Source organism: Phaethon aethereus (genome assembly GCF_964289735.1).
Source record: "Phaethon aethereus genome assembly, chromosome: 4".
Taxonomy (NCBI): Eukaryota; Metazoa; Chordata; class Aves; order Phaethontiformes; family Phaethontidae; genus Phaethon; species Phaethon aethereus.
The window spans coordinates 16,414,699-16,433,985 of NC_138578.1; the positions used below are offsets into that span (position 1 = coordinate 16,414,699).

Sequence of the window (19,287 nt, forward strand, 5' to 3'; positions counted from 1 at the left end):
AAAAACTTTAGATCTCTTACTCAAATGGGAAAAAATACTCTGAAAATAATTGTCTCTTCAATCAAAAGTTAAAATTGATTCATTGCTGACTTCATCCATTTGCCAGTTGTTGACAGCTGTCAATACAGGGATTTGATTTCTTTATCCAAGCATCACAAACACTACATTAGTATCTTCAGAGAAAGATCTTGACTGTGAGCTGCAGTTTCACTGCCCCAACTCAATTACTGCATTCTTGAACTGCGATGTATTCATTTGTGGGCAGTGGGGCAGCCAGTGGGAGGGTATTGATTGGAGTATAATGTCATGTGTAGCAGCGAGAGCAAGATGAAAAGTGTTTTCTGCTTAATGGGTTGGTATTAAGTAGGTGGGAATGGCTTCTAATTAGCCAACAATTGCTGTGTTTCTCAGTTTCCCTCCTTCCCCTCCTCCTGTCGGTCACCAGCTGCCAATCTCTCTCTCCTTTTCCCTTTTGTGTGGAGTTCATTGCTCACTGCAGTGAAAGCCTTTGTTTAAAAAAGAGGGCTCCCAGGGTCTCATCTGCCAGGGTACAGCTTGCTGCCTGCGATGAGTAGCAACTGTCAGTTTATTTTATCTCAACCTTTTCATCATTCTGCTGAAACTGGTCGAGTGAAACCACCTGAGAGACCTGAGGATTCAGTACCTACAAGTCATTAGCCAGGACTGCTCAGTCTCTCCCCACACAGCAAGTCAACTGAACACTGCTTAAAATATAGTCCACTTTAACCCCGTATTTTCCCATGGACGTATTAGAAATCTTCCTGCATCTTCCGGATTTTAGTTGCATCATCATTCCTTAAACATACTTACAACTATGATTAGTGAGTAATATAGTTTCCAGAGCTTCTCAACACAAATGCTCAAGCAAAACTCTTTAGAAATACAGAATATACTAAAATTTATTAGAACACCTTCAGTCGGAACCTCCCGCTTACCTAGGTTGTGTTCCCCACCATGAATATCACACCTAGCGATTCCCCCAACTATTTGAACCTCCGCTTACCTAGAAGTTTTTGAAAATTAATATCAGCTAAAATGGACAAATTCTGCTCATAGTTACACTCGTGCAACGCCCCTCAAATCAGCAACATTTTATGGGCATAACAAAAAGCAGTATTTGGTCCACAATTTTTAGCACATTTGCAACATTTTCCTCTCTTTGCCATACGTTTTTTCTCTGTATGTATGTATATATGTACATATACTCCACATGCACACCCACCTTCCAAACAGCTGATATAACTGCAGTACAATCACTAAAAACTTATCAAAGTATGTGAAAGACATATTTTATTTTGAACTAAAACCAAATTAAATTTATCTAAATCAAATTTCAAAGTCATTATCCTGAACAATCTTTTTCTGGTAATCACAGCTAACTTGTTGCAGTCATTACTAACAGTTTTAATACAGCAGCTGAAGTATTGCTTTCCCCCATGTAAACACTGAGCTGCTTCAAGAGATGACAAGAACAGGAACCCAGTTATCTTCCAATATATAAGTTGATTTCCTAATACTTAAAATCATCAATGTTTCATGTCAATTCTCTTCTTACTGCAGTGTATATGTGCATACTTGTATGAATATGAACACAAGAAAATATAATTTGCTTTAATATTATTCTCAAAACTGAGCTAAAGGTACCAATGAGGATAAGGTCACTCTTGGGGAATTACACATCTCAAGATGCTGTTCAGCAGATTGAAAGGTTCTGGAGTCAAAGGACTGGGCTCCATAGCACCCTGAAGCGACATTTTCCACCAGGAGAACAAAAGCATAAAGCAAACAGAGGGCTGCAAGTGCTGCACCCAGGATAAGTCATCAATGGACAGCCCAGAACTACCAGCACTGTGCAGCACGCATCCCTCTCCTCTCCTGGTTCCTACCAACTAGAATGTTCTGAACTTCCTTGACACCAGCTAGTGGGGCATGGCCTGGAGTTCCTATTGCTCAAATTCCTTGGGTGCACAACATGACCTGAGCAAGACTACTATATGGCATAATCATCCTCCATTTTTCAGGTTCAATTTTATATCAGCAATGAGTTGAATGCACAGTACTATCACTTAGATGCCCAGCTGAGATGCACAGACACAATCAGACAGCTCAATGTCTATGTTTACTGTAAATATCAGACAGAATGAAATACATCTTCAAAAAAGACATGGTTTGAGTATCAGCTTTCATAGACATTATTATTAGCATATGAATAAGCATATGGTTGAGATATGAGAGGTGCTGGGCACTTCCAGTTCCCATTTCAAAAACTGCTGCAGAAGATTAATTCCCCACAGGAGCTGACATCAGCTACATTGTGTTTGACTAAAATCTGTAGCAGTTACATCTCAAAAATTTAAAAATATGCCAGAACTTTTAGGAAAAGGAAATGTATTAAAACACTGTAGCAACCATGGAAAAATATGAAAAAAACCCCTTTGATTCAGAACAATCTCAAATTGGCCTCCCCATATCAATTACTCTATCTGATACTTATTAATGTCAGTATTATAGGATAGTAGCTACATGTTCAAAATGATGTACTTGTATGACACACTACAGAAAACACTGTATAATTGCTTGGCTCTGTAGCAAGACTTGTATGAGCCCTTAAATGGGAATATTCTGTATTACAGATAATATTGAATGCTTAACCGAGTGAGTAGAAACAAGTGGATGAGCCTGGGGGCACGGTCACCTACTTAAGCATGCATCTGGATCTTCAAACTAATTAATCACCTAGTTGTACGCTTAAACTTAGTCAGTCCATTCACACAGGTGATTAAGATCTCTTTAAAGGCTATTTTGATACTTCACAATTTTCTGTTAACCAACCTATCAAGATACTCAATATGAAGTGTGATTCTTTCCGGTGTATTCTCTGATCGCAACGTAATAAAAACCACAGAGCATGAAGAAGAGTGCCAAAATGGTCAGTATGAAAAAACTGAAACATCACTCTTAAAAAACTCCTATTGATTCTACTACAAGCACAAAAGATATACCTAATAACGTATAAATTGATATGCTGGCTACTGAGTATAGAGGTAACTGACTTACGCTCCTTAAATATTGACTGGAAACATACATAAAATTGGGGTTTGGAAGGAAGATGTGAGGCCAGAAAGGGAGAGAGAATAATTTACAATAAAAAAGCGAAGAACAGGAGAACAAACAAGAGAGAAATAAGGCACAGAAGAGACAGGGAAGGGGGAGAAACAAAAAGAAAATAACTGTTTCAGAAACCATTAAAAAAAATCACAAAATATTCCTGCTGATTACAGAAAAGAATAAAAAGAGAGGTGGGCTTTTGGGCAAAAGAAATACTCATAAATACATTAATTGTGGAAGTATGACATTTTTAAAAATAGATTGGCTCATTCTAAATGTAAGTAACTTAAATCTTGACTATCTTCAGATGACAAAGTCTTAATAAAACCAACAATTTGTTACTTAAACATAAAAGGAACATAAAAGGGTATGTCTAGGCAGGGGAAGGCATCTCAGAAAAAAACCCCTCAAAGATGCAGAAAAAAAAGCTGGCTTGGGAGACCAAGGAGAAGGAAGGTGTTTGGTACACTGACTGTGACTCCTGAGATGACCTAAAGGTTCTGTTACAGAAAATATGCACTGAATACAGTTTCTTTGTCTTGGCTTTGATTTTCTGTGTCCAAAGATTGTTGGTGAGCTTTTGGTAAGGAAGAGTTTGCAGCAGAGAACCGTTTTCATGTTGGCCTGAGGTCAGTCTTTCTCGGCATGTTTGCAGGCAGCACCAATAAAAGGTTCTTTATGAAGTCTAAATGACAACCACCTTCTTGATATTAAACAACAACTCTTTGGTTCTTTCTGAGGATCAATTTTCCCTTTTGAGAACGAGAGCATGAAACCACCAGAGACATCTCTGCTCGTGTATGCAGCAAAGGAAAGGGGCCTATGATGGGCACCTGCAGAGAAGCCCTACGGCCACTTCAAAGCATGCCAACTGGTTGTTCCTCCTTTGGCCCTGCAACTGCCAGAGCACAGCGGCTGTCAGCTGTTCTGCTTTACGACTCTTCTCTTTTTTAATGCATTTCTTATGCTCTGGACTACAGGCAAACCTAAAACTTCTAGGTGCCTCCAAATCAAGGATTTCTCCAGAAGTGACCTAATGTGGTTGGGCAAAAGCTTTATAATTTCCTTTGCACCATTCAAGTGTCCTACAGAATCAGAGCAGGAATGAGCTTCTGCCTTGAGAATTTTCACTTTTAAAACTGCTAAGGAGCTCCACTTTTGGTAGAAGTACTGACAGTGCAGTGCACAAAGCTACACTAAAGGGTCTGACAATATCCTGTAGTTTGAACACCACTTCCAGCATTCTTTTTCCACAAGAAAGGACAATTCACCTTATTTAGGGAACCATTTTCTGCTGATCTACAAAGCTTGTCTGAGAAAACACAGCTGGATGCCAACATTATTTAGCACAGGATGTGTCTAAAGCAAATGCACGGCAAGATTCAGATGTTTCCATAGAAAGTATCAAATGGAAGAAAAATCTAGATGAGGTCCAAATTCTCCTCTGGTTAAGATGTTTTTAATATAGCCGTAAATGACAAAAACACTCACAATCACATTAGACAGGATGATAGTGAACCTTTTGAAGTTATAACACCACTTAAGACATACAAGAACGGCCAACTCTTGGCAAAGACTATGAAGAAACTCCTCCTAATACATTATTTCATGGTTAAACAGAATCACAGAATCATTAAGGTTGGAAAAGACCTTTAAGATCATCAAGTCCAACCACCAACCCAACATCACCACGCCAACTAAACCATATCCTGAAGTGCCACGTCTACATGTTTTTTTGAATACTTTCAGTGATGGTGACTCCACCGCCTCCCTGGGCATCCTGTTCCAATGTTTGATCACTCTCTCAGTAAAGAAATTTTTCCTAATATCTAGTCTAGATCTCCCCTGGGGCAACTTGAGGCCATTTCCTCTCATTCTATCCCTAGTTACTTGGGAGAAGAGACCAACACCCACCTCATCACAACCCCCTTCCGGGTAGTTGTAGAGAGCACTAAGGTCTCCCCTCAGCCTCCTCTTCATTAAAATTAAAAGCATTAAAATATTCAAACATTAAAATATTCTACAAACCCTCCTCTCAAATCTGGTAGTGCAAATCCACAGACTTGGCCTAGATCTGATCCTGTCTAGTAATTTCCAATTATTTAAGGCAGTATTAAAAGAAATCACAGGAAAAAAACCTGGACAGTGCATTTGTACCAAGCATAACAACACTGAATATCAGCAGTCCCCAGTCATGGGTTTTGCAAACAAGCTTCAGCCATAAACAGAACAAGCTACGGCACTCATGGCAAAATGGACATAGATGTTTAAATGGTGTTCTCAGACTCTTCGTCGAGAATCTGGTGCATCTGGCCAGTGATCACAACGTGCCGAAAAACTTCCCTGTTGCCCTCAGTTCTTCTCTTCACACTTGATTCTTTCTGTACTCCAAGCAATAACCACTCTCACTTTCTAAAAATATCAGAGTATATCACTAAGCAGACTTAATCAAATACTTTAAAACCAAACAACAATCAACAATAAATAACATTAAGATATATGAACCACGTAAGACGATTTTCTGACACACACCTGTTTGATGTCATCAACATCTATATGTAAGCATGCTGCTTTTCAACACTTACTTAAGGTATTTTGCATTAATATCAAAGGTACAGCAGTACAAAAAATGGCTGAGATTTTTTAAAATTAAAAGTGACATAAGCTAAAATTCAGCAACTAACAAGTGCTAAGTGATGTGAATAAGAAGAGGCAGTACAAGTTTAGAAAAATTTTAGGAAGAAAAAAATTACAGAAGCACCTCTGAACTTCAGAGTTTTTTGCTAATAATTTTCCTAAATGTATGTATTTTGGCATTTCTAACCAGAGTATTTTTCCAGAAGTGAGCAGATCATTCTATTTGATAAACCCCCCAGAAATGTGCAGGAGCCATCCTGTGAATTTCAGTAGGGGACACTGAAGCACGTGAGCTACTTTTGAAATATGCTTATTAAGAAGTGAGCCTTTGTGCCTCTGGCACAGAGACAGCCTTGGAGTCTGTACTTGGTCACACACTTCCTCTCCATAATTTAAAATCATAGTTCTTATTTAACAGTGTGAACAAGTGTGTAATTCCCTTATTTCGTCTTGAGTTGTATTTTCTGTAAACTGTTCTGAAAACACCAAAATCTGTCTCTCAAATCCTACCTGTTTCTCATGATATCTGGACACATTAACAATATATTCTGAAAAAGTTAGATAAACACTCAGTTTGTGTAAATCGCTATTGACGGAACTCATAAGCACATAGAGCTTGAAGCAGAGTCCATTACAGATCCTACCTCCAGACTCCTGCACAGTGAGCAGACCGCTGGGAGGGAGGTGGGGCCCAGAAGGTCATTGGGAGGCATGGGCATGCTCTCTGCTTCCCAAAATGAGGGTCTGAATCATTCCCATCTTCTTTACAGCAGTGATTGGGAAGAAAATTTGTTTTGCCTGTTCAAATTCAGTCCAGCTACTTTGACACCGGTAGTATCTACATTTGATTATGTCAACAAGTTAGTTACAAAACCCACGAAGATACTATCAAGAAGAAACACCTTAAAGAAAAATATTAAGACTGTGTGCTTATTTCAGTCACCATAGAAGCTTATATATTTGCCTTCTGTATATGCTAACAGCAGAATAGAACTTATTAAATAATAAATGAGCCAAATAATATAACAGACAAACAGCAGCTTTGAGGGCGCGCATGCACGTGCACAATTCCGGTAGTCCCACGTCAGTATCATGATACACCAAAATCTGTGACAGAGCTTTAGATATGACATAGTCAGTGAAAGGAACCTGCTAACACAAGCCTCTACCTTTCCACTGACATCATATAACACCTATTTTAAGGTTGTACATTTGTGTAAGATACAAAGACTTGCTTTTTGTAGTTTTGATCAGTGCATCATATCTTTTCCTTCTCTTAAATGTTCTCAGGTCAAAAAGTCTGCTACCACTGATGAACACTTACTGGGCAAATACAGAGTATAATTTATAATGCACGTTCCTGATGAAGATTGGTTTTGATTTGCTAAAGTACAGTCAAGCATTTTGGGTACAGTGCCATGGCATAACAGTTTTATTAGCATGCGTTTGAGGTAAATAACGTAATTTATTAATGGAGGAAAGACAAGATTTGTAACGTTAGAAGTTTTCCTCAAATTAGCGTACTTCAGAAAAAAGAGACTGTAAAAAAGCAGTTGATCACATTATGAAGCAGACTGTTCTGCTGTTGGACACTATTACCAAAATGGCCCATAAATTACAAGGCTGCGGTAAGTTACAGTAGAGAAATGTTAACAGAATTTGTTTAGTGTAATCTTTGATCTCATATCTCACTTCTGACTTTACCATTCTTTAGGGACAATTCTTTTATTAATGAATGACAGTGTCACACAGAAGCTCAATCTAAAATGCACCTGGGAAGGTCTCTATTCTTCAACACATTAACAATTTTGTGCTAGCCACATCTTTTACAGGAAAATGACTATAAACCATCTTAAAGAGCTTTTAAAAATGTGAATTGGTAGGCTGACAATTTAGCTTTCTACACAACAAAAAGGGCACATTCACATTATGGAATGTGCCAGCCCATACATCTATAAGAGGGAGTTGGAGAAAGAATATTGAGGGACTACATATTTGTGACTAAGAACAAAAGCTAATGGGATTGTATTTTCCAAGCTATAGTTTTAGCTGGTGCGTGCATTTTAAATCACATTGAAGGCTGCTCAGGTGTGGAATGCTAGAAATAGTCCTGCTCATGCTGAAGTTGGTGGTACAATGTCATTCCATTGATCGTAAGGCCACACAATTCATGATATGGGTAAGACAATCAGTTATGCTGCATTTGTAGCTATTATAAAAACCCAACAAAACAAACACAGAAAACCTACAGTAAAATGTGTCAATTTTGCAAAGTTCTCCAAAGAAATGTAAATCTAAATTGTGGTGAAAAGCACATAACATTTCTCAAGAGAACAACTGAAGACTTTTTAGTATGAGGAAAACAATACATTTTAAATCTACTCTTTGAATGTTTAGATGATTTCAAGCATCCAAGGTCTCTTGCTGAGGCACAGCCTTGCCAGATGCAATGACGTGGACTGACAGCTGCCAGACTTGCAGAAAACACAATTCCTGGTCAGCATTTAATGCAATCAATATCCAAAATCTGATCCAAAATTTTCCTGCCTTCAGCATCTTTAATTATTCTTTTGTATTCTAGAAGGTGGCAAGTCAGGAGATTATTTATTGAAAGACCTGTGAAATATATTCTTATCAGACAATGTTAGTCAATGCTGTGGGTTCCTTTTTTGGCATAGAGTCACAAGCCTTTTTTTCTACTGATAATAATTTTTTTATACCTTTGACTAAACATAAAATGATCAATAAAAACATATTTGTTCTTGCAGTGGCATCTCACAATGGCATAAATAACTTTCCTGCAAGTGAAGTCAGGTGATTGAGTCGAATACAGCAGATAGATACACATTCTCCTTTGCATTTATAAACACTGTTTTCTGACAATCCCATCCCTTTTATTCGTGACAACGGTGGTCAAACCATCCATTTTATTAGTAAATGTTGAGGTAAATTGAGTAATTAATGGTTGTTCCTGCCTGGTTATTGAAATGATTGATTTAGAAAATAAGCCTTGGTTGAAAGACATAAGGTATATGGCAGTACTTGAATTTAAATGTCATTGTTTCTCCACTAGCCTAAGTATTTCTTTTGCCTAAGAATACAGAAACTACTCTTATTTTTTTGTCACAGAAGAATTATTCAGTCAGAACAGTTAGAAATAAAAACTTATTACCTTCCTTCTTCCTTTCATTAAATTCTCCTGTGGATTAAGAACTACCATTGTATCTTGTCTTTAGCTGTTTTATGCTCAAAAAGACTGAGAAAAATCTAGTAGATTATCGACGTTGAGCAGTTTGAAAGAGCTAGAAATACTGTTCTATTATCACAGCAGGAATTTCCAAAGTGATGAGTTCATTATAGGATGCACAGACATTCTGCTGGAAGGTAGGATAAAGGCTGTACCTGAAACTCAAAGCCAGTGAATCCTAATATTGAATTGGTGCCAGGTCATGTTTTGCCAGACAAAGATATTAAAAATGTAATGCCAGTACTAACGAGAGATTTGGCACAGAAAACATGAAGAATGTTACAGATTGTGCTGACAGTGTGACACTATGTTTTCCTGGATGTAATCTGGGTATCATGAGAGTAAGCTTGGAGCACTAATGAGAAGGATGATATTGAACTGGAAAAGCTGCTAAATATGCAGTAGCCACAGGGTTCCTGGAGTTAACTAGAACTAAAATGAAAACTGTAACACCGAAAGTAACGGAGGGTAAACTAGGCAGAGATACTGAAGGAAGAGAATCTCAGCAGGCAAAACTTGTTTCTGGTATCATGCTTGCCAGGACATAAAGGGCTTTTATAACCATACTCTTTTTATCCCTGAAGTTCTGTTAAAGAGGAGCATAAATCTTGAGCTTAAATGAGTTTCACAAGTGACTGGAGAAAGCAACGCATAGAAGCTGAACAGAAAACCTCTGTAGGTGCAAGAAGTAAAATACGCGTTGAAGAGACAAAGATCACCCTATCTTTTGGGGAGTCCTGGGTTTTTCCTGTTGTCATTGTTGATTTTTGTTGGTCTCCTATTTATATCAGCTACAGCTAACGATCCTCATATGAAATGCATATAAAATTGCTTGACATTGGATTCTTCTTTGACTGTATCTGTTGGAATTCTTGGCATCTTGCACTACAGGTCTACAAACTTACTATCCCTTGCAGGAGACATGCACCCAATTAACTCTGCCAGCCAACAAAATCTGTCTGTTAGTGTGCTGGATATTCACTTACGGAGGCAAAAATCATAAATATATATATAGTCATTGAAAAAGAAATGCATTATCATCGAGAACTGCCCTATTACCATCACTGGAACCCTGAACAGAGTGCTCTCTAATTTGTTATCTCTTCAGCATGCCAATGAATGTCCTTGTTCCACAATTCTCAGCTGCTTCCAGTGTTGCCTCTGGTATCCTGACTCCTGCTAAACCACTAACATCTTCAATTACCAGGCTATTAACCACTTATTTTTTATACCTAAAAAACACAATTGAAGTTATACTTAATTGTTCCAATTCTATGAAAGGAAAAGATACACAAGAAAATAGCAGACAAGCAGTTCTTTGTCTTTGAAAGTATGATAACTGATGAAATTTGGACACAATAACTCTGAAGCTCCTTATGACTTTGCCCCAGCTGTCATTTATTTCCACTGTACTCCAGATTCACTCTCTCCACAGGAATGCAGAGAGGAAAGTTTTAAGGTGATGTACACTTACCCTCTTCCTTCCCCAGTTTAATACTATCAATACTTGGAGATAACACATAATTCAGTTTGTATTTTATTAACATATAGTACAGGGGAAAAAAAGCAAAGAAAATTTAGCCCATGAAGAAAGAGGTCTACTCCACACAAAGTCTCCTCTACTCTTTACCTGAGACAAGGAAACACTGTGAAGAAATCACAGGGTTCCTTTTTTTTTCTTTTTATTTCCCCTCCAATGTCAAGTATAAGGATGCCAAAAATAAAACAGCATGTTCTTCTGAATTCAGAACTATGTCTACTATGTCAAGCAGAAATTACTCCTTACTTTTAGTAACAGGGAACTTTTTCTTGGATGCACTTGAAAAACTGACTGCAAATGAAGATGATTATTATTTTTCTTTAAAGATTAAAACAATGATATTTGACTAAACTAATACATAACTGTTTGCCTGTAACTGTGATGTTTTGGAAAATAGCACTGAAAAAAAGTTACCATTCATAGCAACTACTACTATCTGTTTCTCCCTGCTATGTTGTATTTAAACCTATTTAATTCAGCCTTTAAAATAAGCACACAAAGGAGTAAATCTAACTTCCACTCAGTACAAGGATTAAACCCAGGAAATAATTTAATAGAACTCTACAAGAAAAACGACTTAACCGTTGAGGACAATACAGCACTAATGTGTTTCATAACCAGTGTCTTACCGACTGTAAGAGGGTCAGTGCACATGTCACTTCTGTTCTCCTTCCATGCCAGCAGGTACTTGAGGCTGACGGGATCTTCTGCTTCTATATGGCTGTTAAATGCCACCATCAGTTTATGAGCTTTTGCAATGCCATAGTAAGTCTTTGTTTCATCCATTAAGGGCAAATTATTTAAAGTTTTTGCTACCTCAGAAGCCTGACTGAAATATTCAAAAGCTTCATTATAATTCCCCTAGTGAAGAAGAGAAAAAAAGAAAAGAATTATAAGAACTACTTGTAGTCCCCTGTATTTTAGCTTGACATTAGAGCCTGCTCCTCTGGCACTTCAAAAATGTTGCAGCTGAGAGGCCAGCCCACAGAATGACTCATGGCATGGTATTAAGCAAACCACTCTCCCTCCCTGCTTCCTAACCTCTAAAATCCAGGTAACACTGCTCATATCCTTCTCAGGAACGGAATTGTTTTTTGGTTGTCTGTGCAGTGTTTTGAACATACAAATCTAAGTATACCAATGCTAAGTATTAATACTGATTCCAGCCAGGCCATTTAGAAATTATTGCTATTTGTTTCATTAAATTTAACATCTCTGTGGGAGGAAAGGTCCTAATTTACTATTGTGATACTAAACTTTAGAACAGAAATCTTAAAAATGGAAAAAAGAGGGTAACGAAATGATGGACCTAAAGCACAGAAAGGAACAGAAATTAAAACCTACAGAATTATGGGGGAAGAATAGGTATACCAAAATCCAGGGATATTCCTAATCACAGGAAAAGAAACAGTAGGAGAAATAGAAGCCAACTGTTGCTAAATAGAAATGCCAAATAATTTATCTCTTCATCCTGCAGAATACAGAAATCCAACGTTCATTAATCCAGTAAAAAGGATTATAAACTACAGTAGATAATACATTAAGAGGAATAAAAAAACCTGCTATAACAAGAACTATTTTTATGTTGGATATAGAAAGAAAACTCCTCAACTTCTTGACCAAAGAAGATGGTCAAGAATAAAGAGAATAAAGAGAAATAAAAGAGGAATAAAGAGAAAACTAGGGAAAATCATGACAGGCTGAAGGATACAGCTGAAAGCTAAAATATTTCTCGGTATATTTCTTCACCTTTTGCATATTTCTTCTTTGCCATGAAGAACTACTCTGAGTTACCATCATAGATGGAGTCAAAAGAAGAGTTGCAGGAGCAAGCTTCTAACTTAAAAAGTAGCATACCGCCAGACCTAAACAGAGCATAAATAAAAGAATTGAAGAAATATAAAGACAAAGAGATCGAATTGCTGGGAAATATATTACATCTCTCATTAAAACTAGGTAGTATAATCCAGGCTTGAAAGGTAGTACATTTTGTGTTGGTATACATGGCAGTGTGCAATAACTTTATGCTCTAGTATCAGTGTTGTCTAATGTTTAATTATTATAGAAAAAGAATCAGATGACAATTTTGCCAAGATTGCCAATAAAGGTGAAAAAGGAAGTTTTTTGCAAGGCTTTGAGGAATTTCAGAGGGACCTAATAATACTACCTGAGGGGTTATGTGACAGCAAATTAAATTAATTCTTTAGAAAATAAGAGGTAATTCATACTGTCTGAACTATTTGTAACTTTTAGTGGGCTCTGATTAACTTGGGCTCGGGAAGGTGGCCTCAAAATAACATGGGCAGCTCTGCAGTGGCTTCTCCTAAATGCAAACCAGCTCCAATATCTAGTAAGGTCAAACAAAATAGTAGGATGCATCAAGAATGATGAAGAAAGTTGGAGTAGATACAATCTATGTAAATAACCAGTATATTAATAAAACTGGACAAAGTAAATATATGCCAAACAGCAAATATAAACCAGGAATGGATTGAAAATTGCTACCAACTACAATAGAAGAACAGGGATGAATTGAATACAACTGAAGAGCAAGAAATTTAAAAATAATTACAGACAGCGCTCTCCGTGGATTGTTTATGGTGACAATCTTGATCACAAGCCTACTAAGAAGAAAGTTGTACATCCTTCTGAAAAAAAAATCAGCAAACAAGACAGGGCAAAAAATAGTCTTCCTCGGAGCAAGTAATTACGGAACTGTTCATCCTTTACCTTACTCTGAAGGAATTAGTTCTGGCTATTGTCAGACAAACTTCTTGTGGCAGTTGCTATATGTCTATCATTAACACTAATTATAGCCTGCCTGCTCCCTGGAAGATGCCTTCCAGTTCTCCCATTGGTGTGGAATCCTGCTGCCCTGATGCCACAAACTTCCTGACTGAAAACATTTACAGAGTTGTCTTATCCTTTCACTCTCAGCTTGATTTAGTAAGATTGAGATTCCCTTCTGCAATAGAGTACACAGAACAGGAGGAGAGACTCCAACTGATAACTGTTGCACTTGATACCACTTTTTGGGATCAAAATTTGCATGACTGCTAAAACGTGCCTGTAATTAAAAAAGGAGAAAAGAGTAATAGAAATTCAGGTAGACCTCAGGCTTTGTTTAATAGAGCAAGAAAGAAGAATTAGGCCTATGAGGACACAGCAATGAATAAAGAACGATAAGCAGTAGGGTAATCGATAAAAAGCAAACATCTACCCACCATACTCATAAGAACTATAATATGTTAAGTGATGCAATTAGTGAGAGGAATGCAGCGAATCAGACTAAGAAACTTGAGAAAAGGGAAATGAGAAATGAGAGAATGTGTCATGCTAACTCCACCAGAGTTTGGATATTAAGAAACCTGCTTGACAAACTGGGAGAAAATAGACATAATACTTGCACATAAGAAAATCCAGGCATTTTAGGAAACAAGAAAAATATGTGCAAAGCAATCATGACTAGAAAGCAGGAACCGAGTGTACAGTATTAAAGACAGACAGTGATGGCGATGGAATGGTGAGATGACACAACTGTAAAGATACAGCGACAGCGTGGACAAAGCAAAGTGAATTTGGTCAAAGTCACTTTAGGAAGAACAGTAAAAGTTATATCCCTGGTATACTAAAGGTCCCTGAGGATAGATCTGGATATAAATAGAGATATCTTTAGTTTGATGAGAAGGACAATACTACTGCAAATTGCATCACCAGAGGAAGTATGAAGTTGAATAAAAATATCCTAGTAATGACTTGACTTGGGGAATACCGGCAATGACAGCTGACACCAAGCAGGCAGTGATCCAAGAGATGAAAGGTTAATTTAGACTCAGCTTTTGTAAACATTGCTGACCTTGCATAAAAATAGTACAGAAAACAGGGAATGTGAAACTTTGGGTTTTTTTTTGTATATTTAAATCACATATTTTATGTAAGTTAATAAGATTAAGTCACTACATTTGTTCCCTTCTATGCTGCTACCCCAGGTCAAGGCAGCAAATTTCGAACTGAGAATTTGGAGAATAACCAAAAAGAGGTTAATTCTTAAAATATCGCTTCTCACAGAATTATTAACAATGGTGGCAGAAACGGTGAAATAGAAAAATAATTAAACAGAATGTAGTTAATTATTTTTCAAATTTGGAGTAGAATAATTAAGCACAGCGTCATATCACTCTACTTTCTTCTAAGTTTCAGATCCATGTTGAAGTTACTCCAGCAAGTTCTTAGAGACTTTAAAACTTAGTTTTCAATGGGAAATTCAGCACTTATGCTGAGAACATATGTGAAGAGAAGGCGCTCAGGCTAATTTAGAGATTACAGAGTAAAAAATTTTTCTACTGCTTATGAAAAAGTCACCAACTTTGGTAGTGGGAGTTCTCTGTAAGAGGAATCTAGGAAGAGAAAGGCATTTGGGGGTAGTGTAAGTGAAAAGGGGCAAGTAGCCTGTTCAATACATTACACACAGAAAAGAAATTCTGACAAAAAAACAGGCAACAGAAGCTAGAAAGGGTGATTTAGAAAGGGTATTTCTATTTTTTTGTTCATAGTGAAAGTGTTTCCTAATTTCCATGTTGCCCAGTCTGCAGAACAAATTCTTTTTATTACTTATTGTATCTAAATAATTTCATGTAGCATTTTCAGCTCTAAAATAGGTATTAAAGGGCTCAACATGAATCTTTCACTTCTGCAGTAATGTTTTTAACCTTTCTGATTTCAAAAACCAAGTGCTACTGCAGCGCAAGGGCTGCATCTCTAGATGCGGTAAGGGACAGAGTAAGCATGGAAACCACCACCCACACAGGCAGCTGACAGAACTGCTGTCTTTGCGGGGTCCACCCCAGAGGAACAATTCCGAGACTGGCACATGGGTCAGTAGGAAGCACCTCAAAAGATCTTAGAAACTATGATAAAGGGAGTTTCTTAGTTACCTCTAGCTTAATATTGCCCATCACTGCCTATCAATGGATTTAAACAGGCCAAATCAAAGCCATCAGGCTGGATGGAGGCATATAGAAGAGAAAGCTCTTCCACCACAAACACAGAACTTTGCCAAAGTATTTGCTGCTAGCATTCATTTCATAAATTTGTCTGAGAGAATGTAAAGAAATCAAGCTAAGATTAAAAATTGCTTATTGGTATGCAATATGGTATAGATTCATTTTAAAAAAGCATGAATTTCAATGTATAGTACAATAAAATCTCATTTGTGTTAACTGATGACTCTTTATGGTCATATGTGGCCCCAATGGTGATCCGGACGCAGATTTTTCACAACACTGAAAATCTGTCATGATCTGAATTTGGAGCTTTTATTCAGACATTCTAGAAAAAAACCCCATTTGTTAAATATGGTGTGAAATTTCCACCTTTCCCAAAAACTTAAGGCACATTTTATTTAGTCACACCGTATCTTCTCCTTTGGTAACTCTTGTAAGATATAATACTTGGATCAAATTCTTCTGGGTCACCTCATAAGCAAAACCAGATTTTTACTATGAATTAAACCCAATTGTTTGACAGCATTACTACAACCAGTACTTACTCTTTCATTGTAAATATTCCCAAGTAATAAACATGCATCCACCAGGCTTTGGCTTAGATGAGCGTTCTCAGCAGCCTTCATAAACTCTCCCAAGTACTTAATAGCTTCAGCCACTTTTCCCTGACTGAAGCAAAGGACAGAGACAAAATTAAATATTCACTTCGACAGCTTCTCCAAATGCTGAAGATCTATCCCCCTGTTCTGAACCAACTTTACTTTGTGATGACTCATCTGTGATTGGACTTTATTTTCAAGACGGTTGTGTAGGCACTACTAGTGCTGAGACCAATGAGACTAGCTCACACAGAGCCTCTGAGGGCAGAACTGGATCCTTTCAGTGAAATAAAACACAACTCTTCTTCAGAATATTGTGCCATATTTTAAGGCCCAGAATGAAAATGGAGGTCATGATTTTACAGAGGTTTTGGAGTTTCCATTATTTTAATATTTTGTCTGCTGAGCAGCTGATAACATTTTCAATACAGCTGGACATCACATCCCGACAAAATAGGGGAAGGAGGTAAGAAGGCTAGTTTTTTAGCAAGACTTTTTATGCTTCTGTCATTCAGAGCTGCCATTTCTTGCTCTCGAGCGTTGGTGGTGCAGCAGCAGCTCCATAACGGTGCTGTCTCTTAGTTCTGGGGGTGCCAGCCTTCCCCTGAGCGTAATACGTCACTTTGGCTCGGTGGATCAAAGGTTGCTGCAGTCACACAGGCAAACCTATAAACTGTGGATTGCAGGTGTCACTCCCAAATCCCAGTGAGATCAGAGCAACCTGAGGTCACAGCTGAATCTAAGTTGAAAATTGGCTAATGCACTTTGACAATAACATTTGCAGATTTCCTTTTTTTAATAAAGCTGGTCATATTAGCAATATAAGATCTCTGCAGTATGATTACAAGATATAAGATAGACATCTGGGTTTGCTTGTGAGTAAGGCACTGTGCTCTTTTTCCCTGTAAGGCTGAAGTGTTACTGCAGCTGACCTCAATATGAGCTATGAACTTGAGTTGCTAATGTAGGAGTGTAGCATGCTAAATGTCAAGCCACCAAGCAAGACAGAAAATCCAGTCTTAATTAAGAAACTCACAGAAGTTCCTGTAAGTGATAAAGAATTGTGATTTATTTTCTCACCATTTAAAAACACCTTCAAGTTATATTCCTGCAGCAAATGACTGACTGGGGTTTATTTACATTACGGGTTTTATTACAAACTACATTAGGGATATGTGCTTTCAAAATCTGGCAGAAGTCTGCAATTGCCTGTCTTAGGATATCAGAGTAATTATAACAGGGCAGCGCCTGCCACGGAACAGGAAACATAGCAAAGCATGGCTGCAAATTTACAATATTGAAGTGATTATCTGTATGTGACTGAGATGAGCTAGATTGCTACAAAAGGATGCTAAAACACTGCAAACTAACATGCTTGAAATGTTCAACTATATGCTACTGTAAAGCTTGGTTGTCAATAAGCAGAGTTGGATTTACTAAAGTTTCCTAATTCAAGTATTTTAATATAATGAGAATATTAAATATACTGTACTGTAAACACTTGCCAAATGTCAAAAGGCTTCTAAATTTTAGAATTAGAAACACATTTTTTTAAACCTGTTTTTTTCCCTAAGATGAGAAAATCAGATGTTTCCCCACAGAAATACAGCATATGATTTATATAAGTTAAAGGACAAGGTTAAAGTGTTAGACAAATATTAATTCCAGTTTTTCTAGTTTTCTATATGCAGTGCACAGGTGCAACTTGAGGAGCATATTATATGGTATAATCATTAAATCCATTCAACCAGACCTTTGAGAGTTAAAAACATATATTCTGAGGAAAAGGACTCCTCGGTCCAAGGAATGAGAATGAAACAGTGCAGAATATTTGTGTATCAAGGTGATTCCAGTTTCCAATTGGGAAAACAGGACTGTTAACACCCACATCCCCTGACAACTGTCCAATTATGTATATCACACTTGGCCTACTGTTTGCAGTAGAAGTAATCAATAAAGGATGTGGTTGAGTGAACATAGATTTTGGTTGAACCAATGCATGAAAACTTAATCATTTACTCAGAGTGGAGAAATCAAATAGAGCAGAGATGAAACAGCCACTAAGGGGTTTGTTGATTGTGCCACCAAGTTTGTGGGCTAGAGGCTGAAAGTAATAAAGCAAATGGAATCAGTGACAGGAGAAAATGTAAAAAGGTTTTCTTAATTTCATGAATTAATAGAAATGTTTTGATGTATTTTTGGCCATTTTTTATATTTCACATAAAAAGCTATGCTCCATGTATAGAAAATATGAAAATTGCTAGGGCATATAACCTCTTTCAAGCAAACAGAAATCAATTTGGTACATAGCAGAAAGATATTTCTCACCCTTAGAACTTCACTAAGTTCACTTATGCCAACTAGCAATTGGTTGGTACAGTTTAACAGTTTTTCAAAGGAAATACTTTTAAAAGCACTACAGCTTGAGATATTTAAAGTGTGCTAGAAGGATTACTGAAACACTTTACCCTGCACAAGCCCTGGTAACTTGATAAACAGGTCTTTCCTACTCAAAGGGCTAACATTTTATAGTTCCTTCAGAAATCTACATGTTATTTTACACAGCCATATACTTTCTATCTCCTTAGACATCACCTTCCTAAATGCATAAAATGTAATTTCCTAAAGATATAGTCATTCATGATCCCACAGAACAGTTATGATGACTTCAGCAGAAGAGATTACATATCTACAGCAACTCATTTTCCAGTTTCATGCTAAAATGCCCTATGAGATTTTTACCCCTATTAGACTTTTATGAAAATATGCACCTTTTATAGGATTGCTCATGTGATTGAATTGGATGTATAAATCATGTGTCCACAAGAAGTCATTACCATGGTGGACACTGGCAGAATAAGTCAAGAACATGATGCTATTATGTCAGATTTTTCCCTGGGAAATGACATGCCTAAATACACATGATAGAGATTTTCAGTTTCCCGTGGTCTGTGGAAACATCTGCAGCAAAGATTTCACAAGAAATTCAACCATAGACAAGTTTTGAGTGATTTGGGAGGGCTCAGCCGCTTGCCACTTTCTCCAGCCTGTCAAAAGGCAATCAGTGCAGATTCTCACAGACATTACGGTTATAATGCATTATTTTAGGGAAGCACAGTCATCTTTTCTTTG

General features: G+C 37.3%; 1 protein-coding gene across 1 annotated transcript in view; it reads right to left on the reverse strand.

Annotated features, from left to right (window-relative positions):
* The window catches only part of TTC29 (tetratricopeptide repeat domain 29), a gene marked incomplete at its 5' end in the record, with an annotated part of 129,989 nt that overhangs the window by 36,108 nt on the left and 74,594 nt on the right, over positions 1-19,287 (reverse strand). The window contains 2 exon segments of the mRNA XM_081999611.1: positions 11,183-11,414; positions 16,102-16,225. Of these exon segments, the coding sequence (XP_081855737.1) occupies positions 11,183-11,414; positions 16,102-16,225 (356 nt within the window).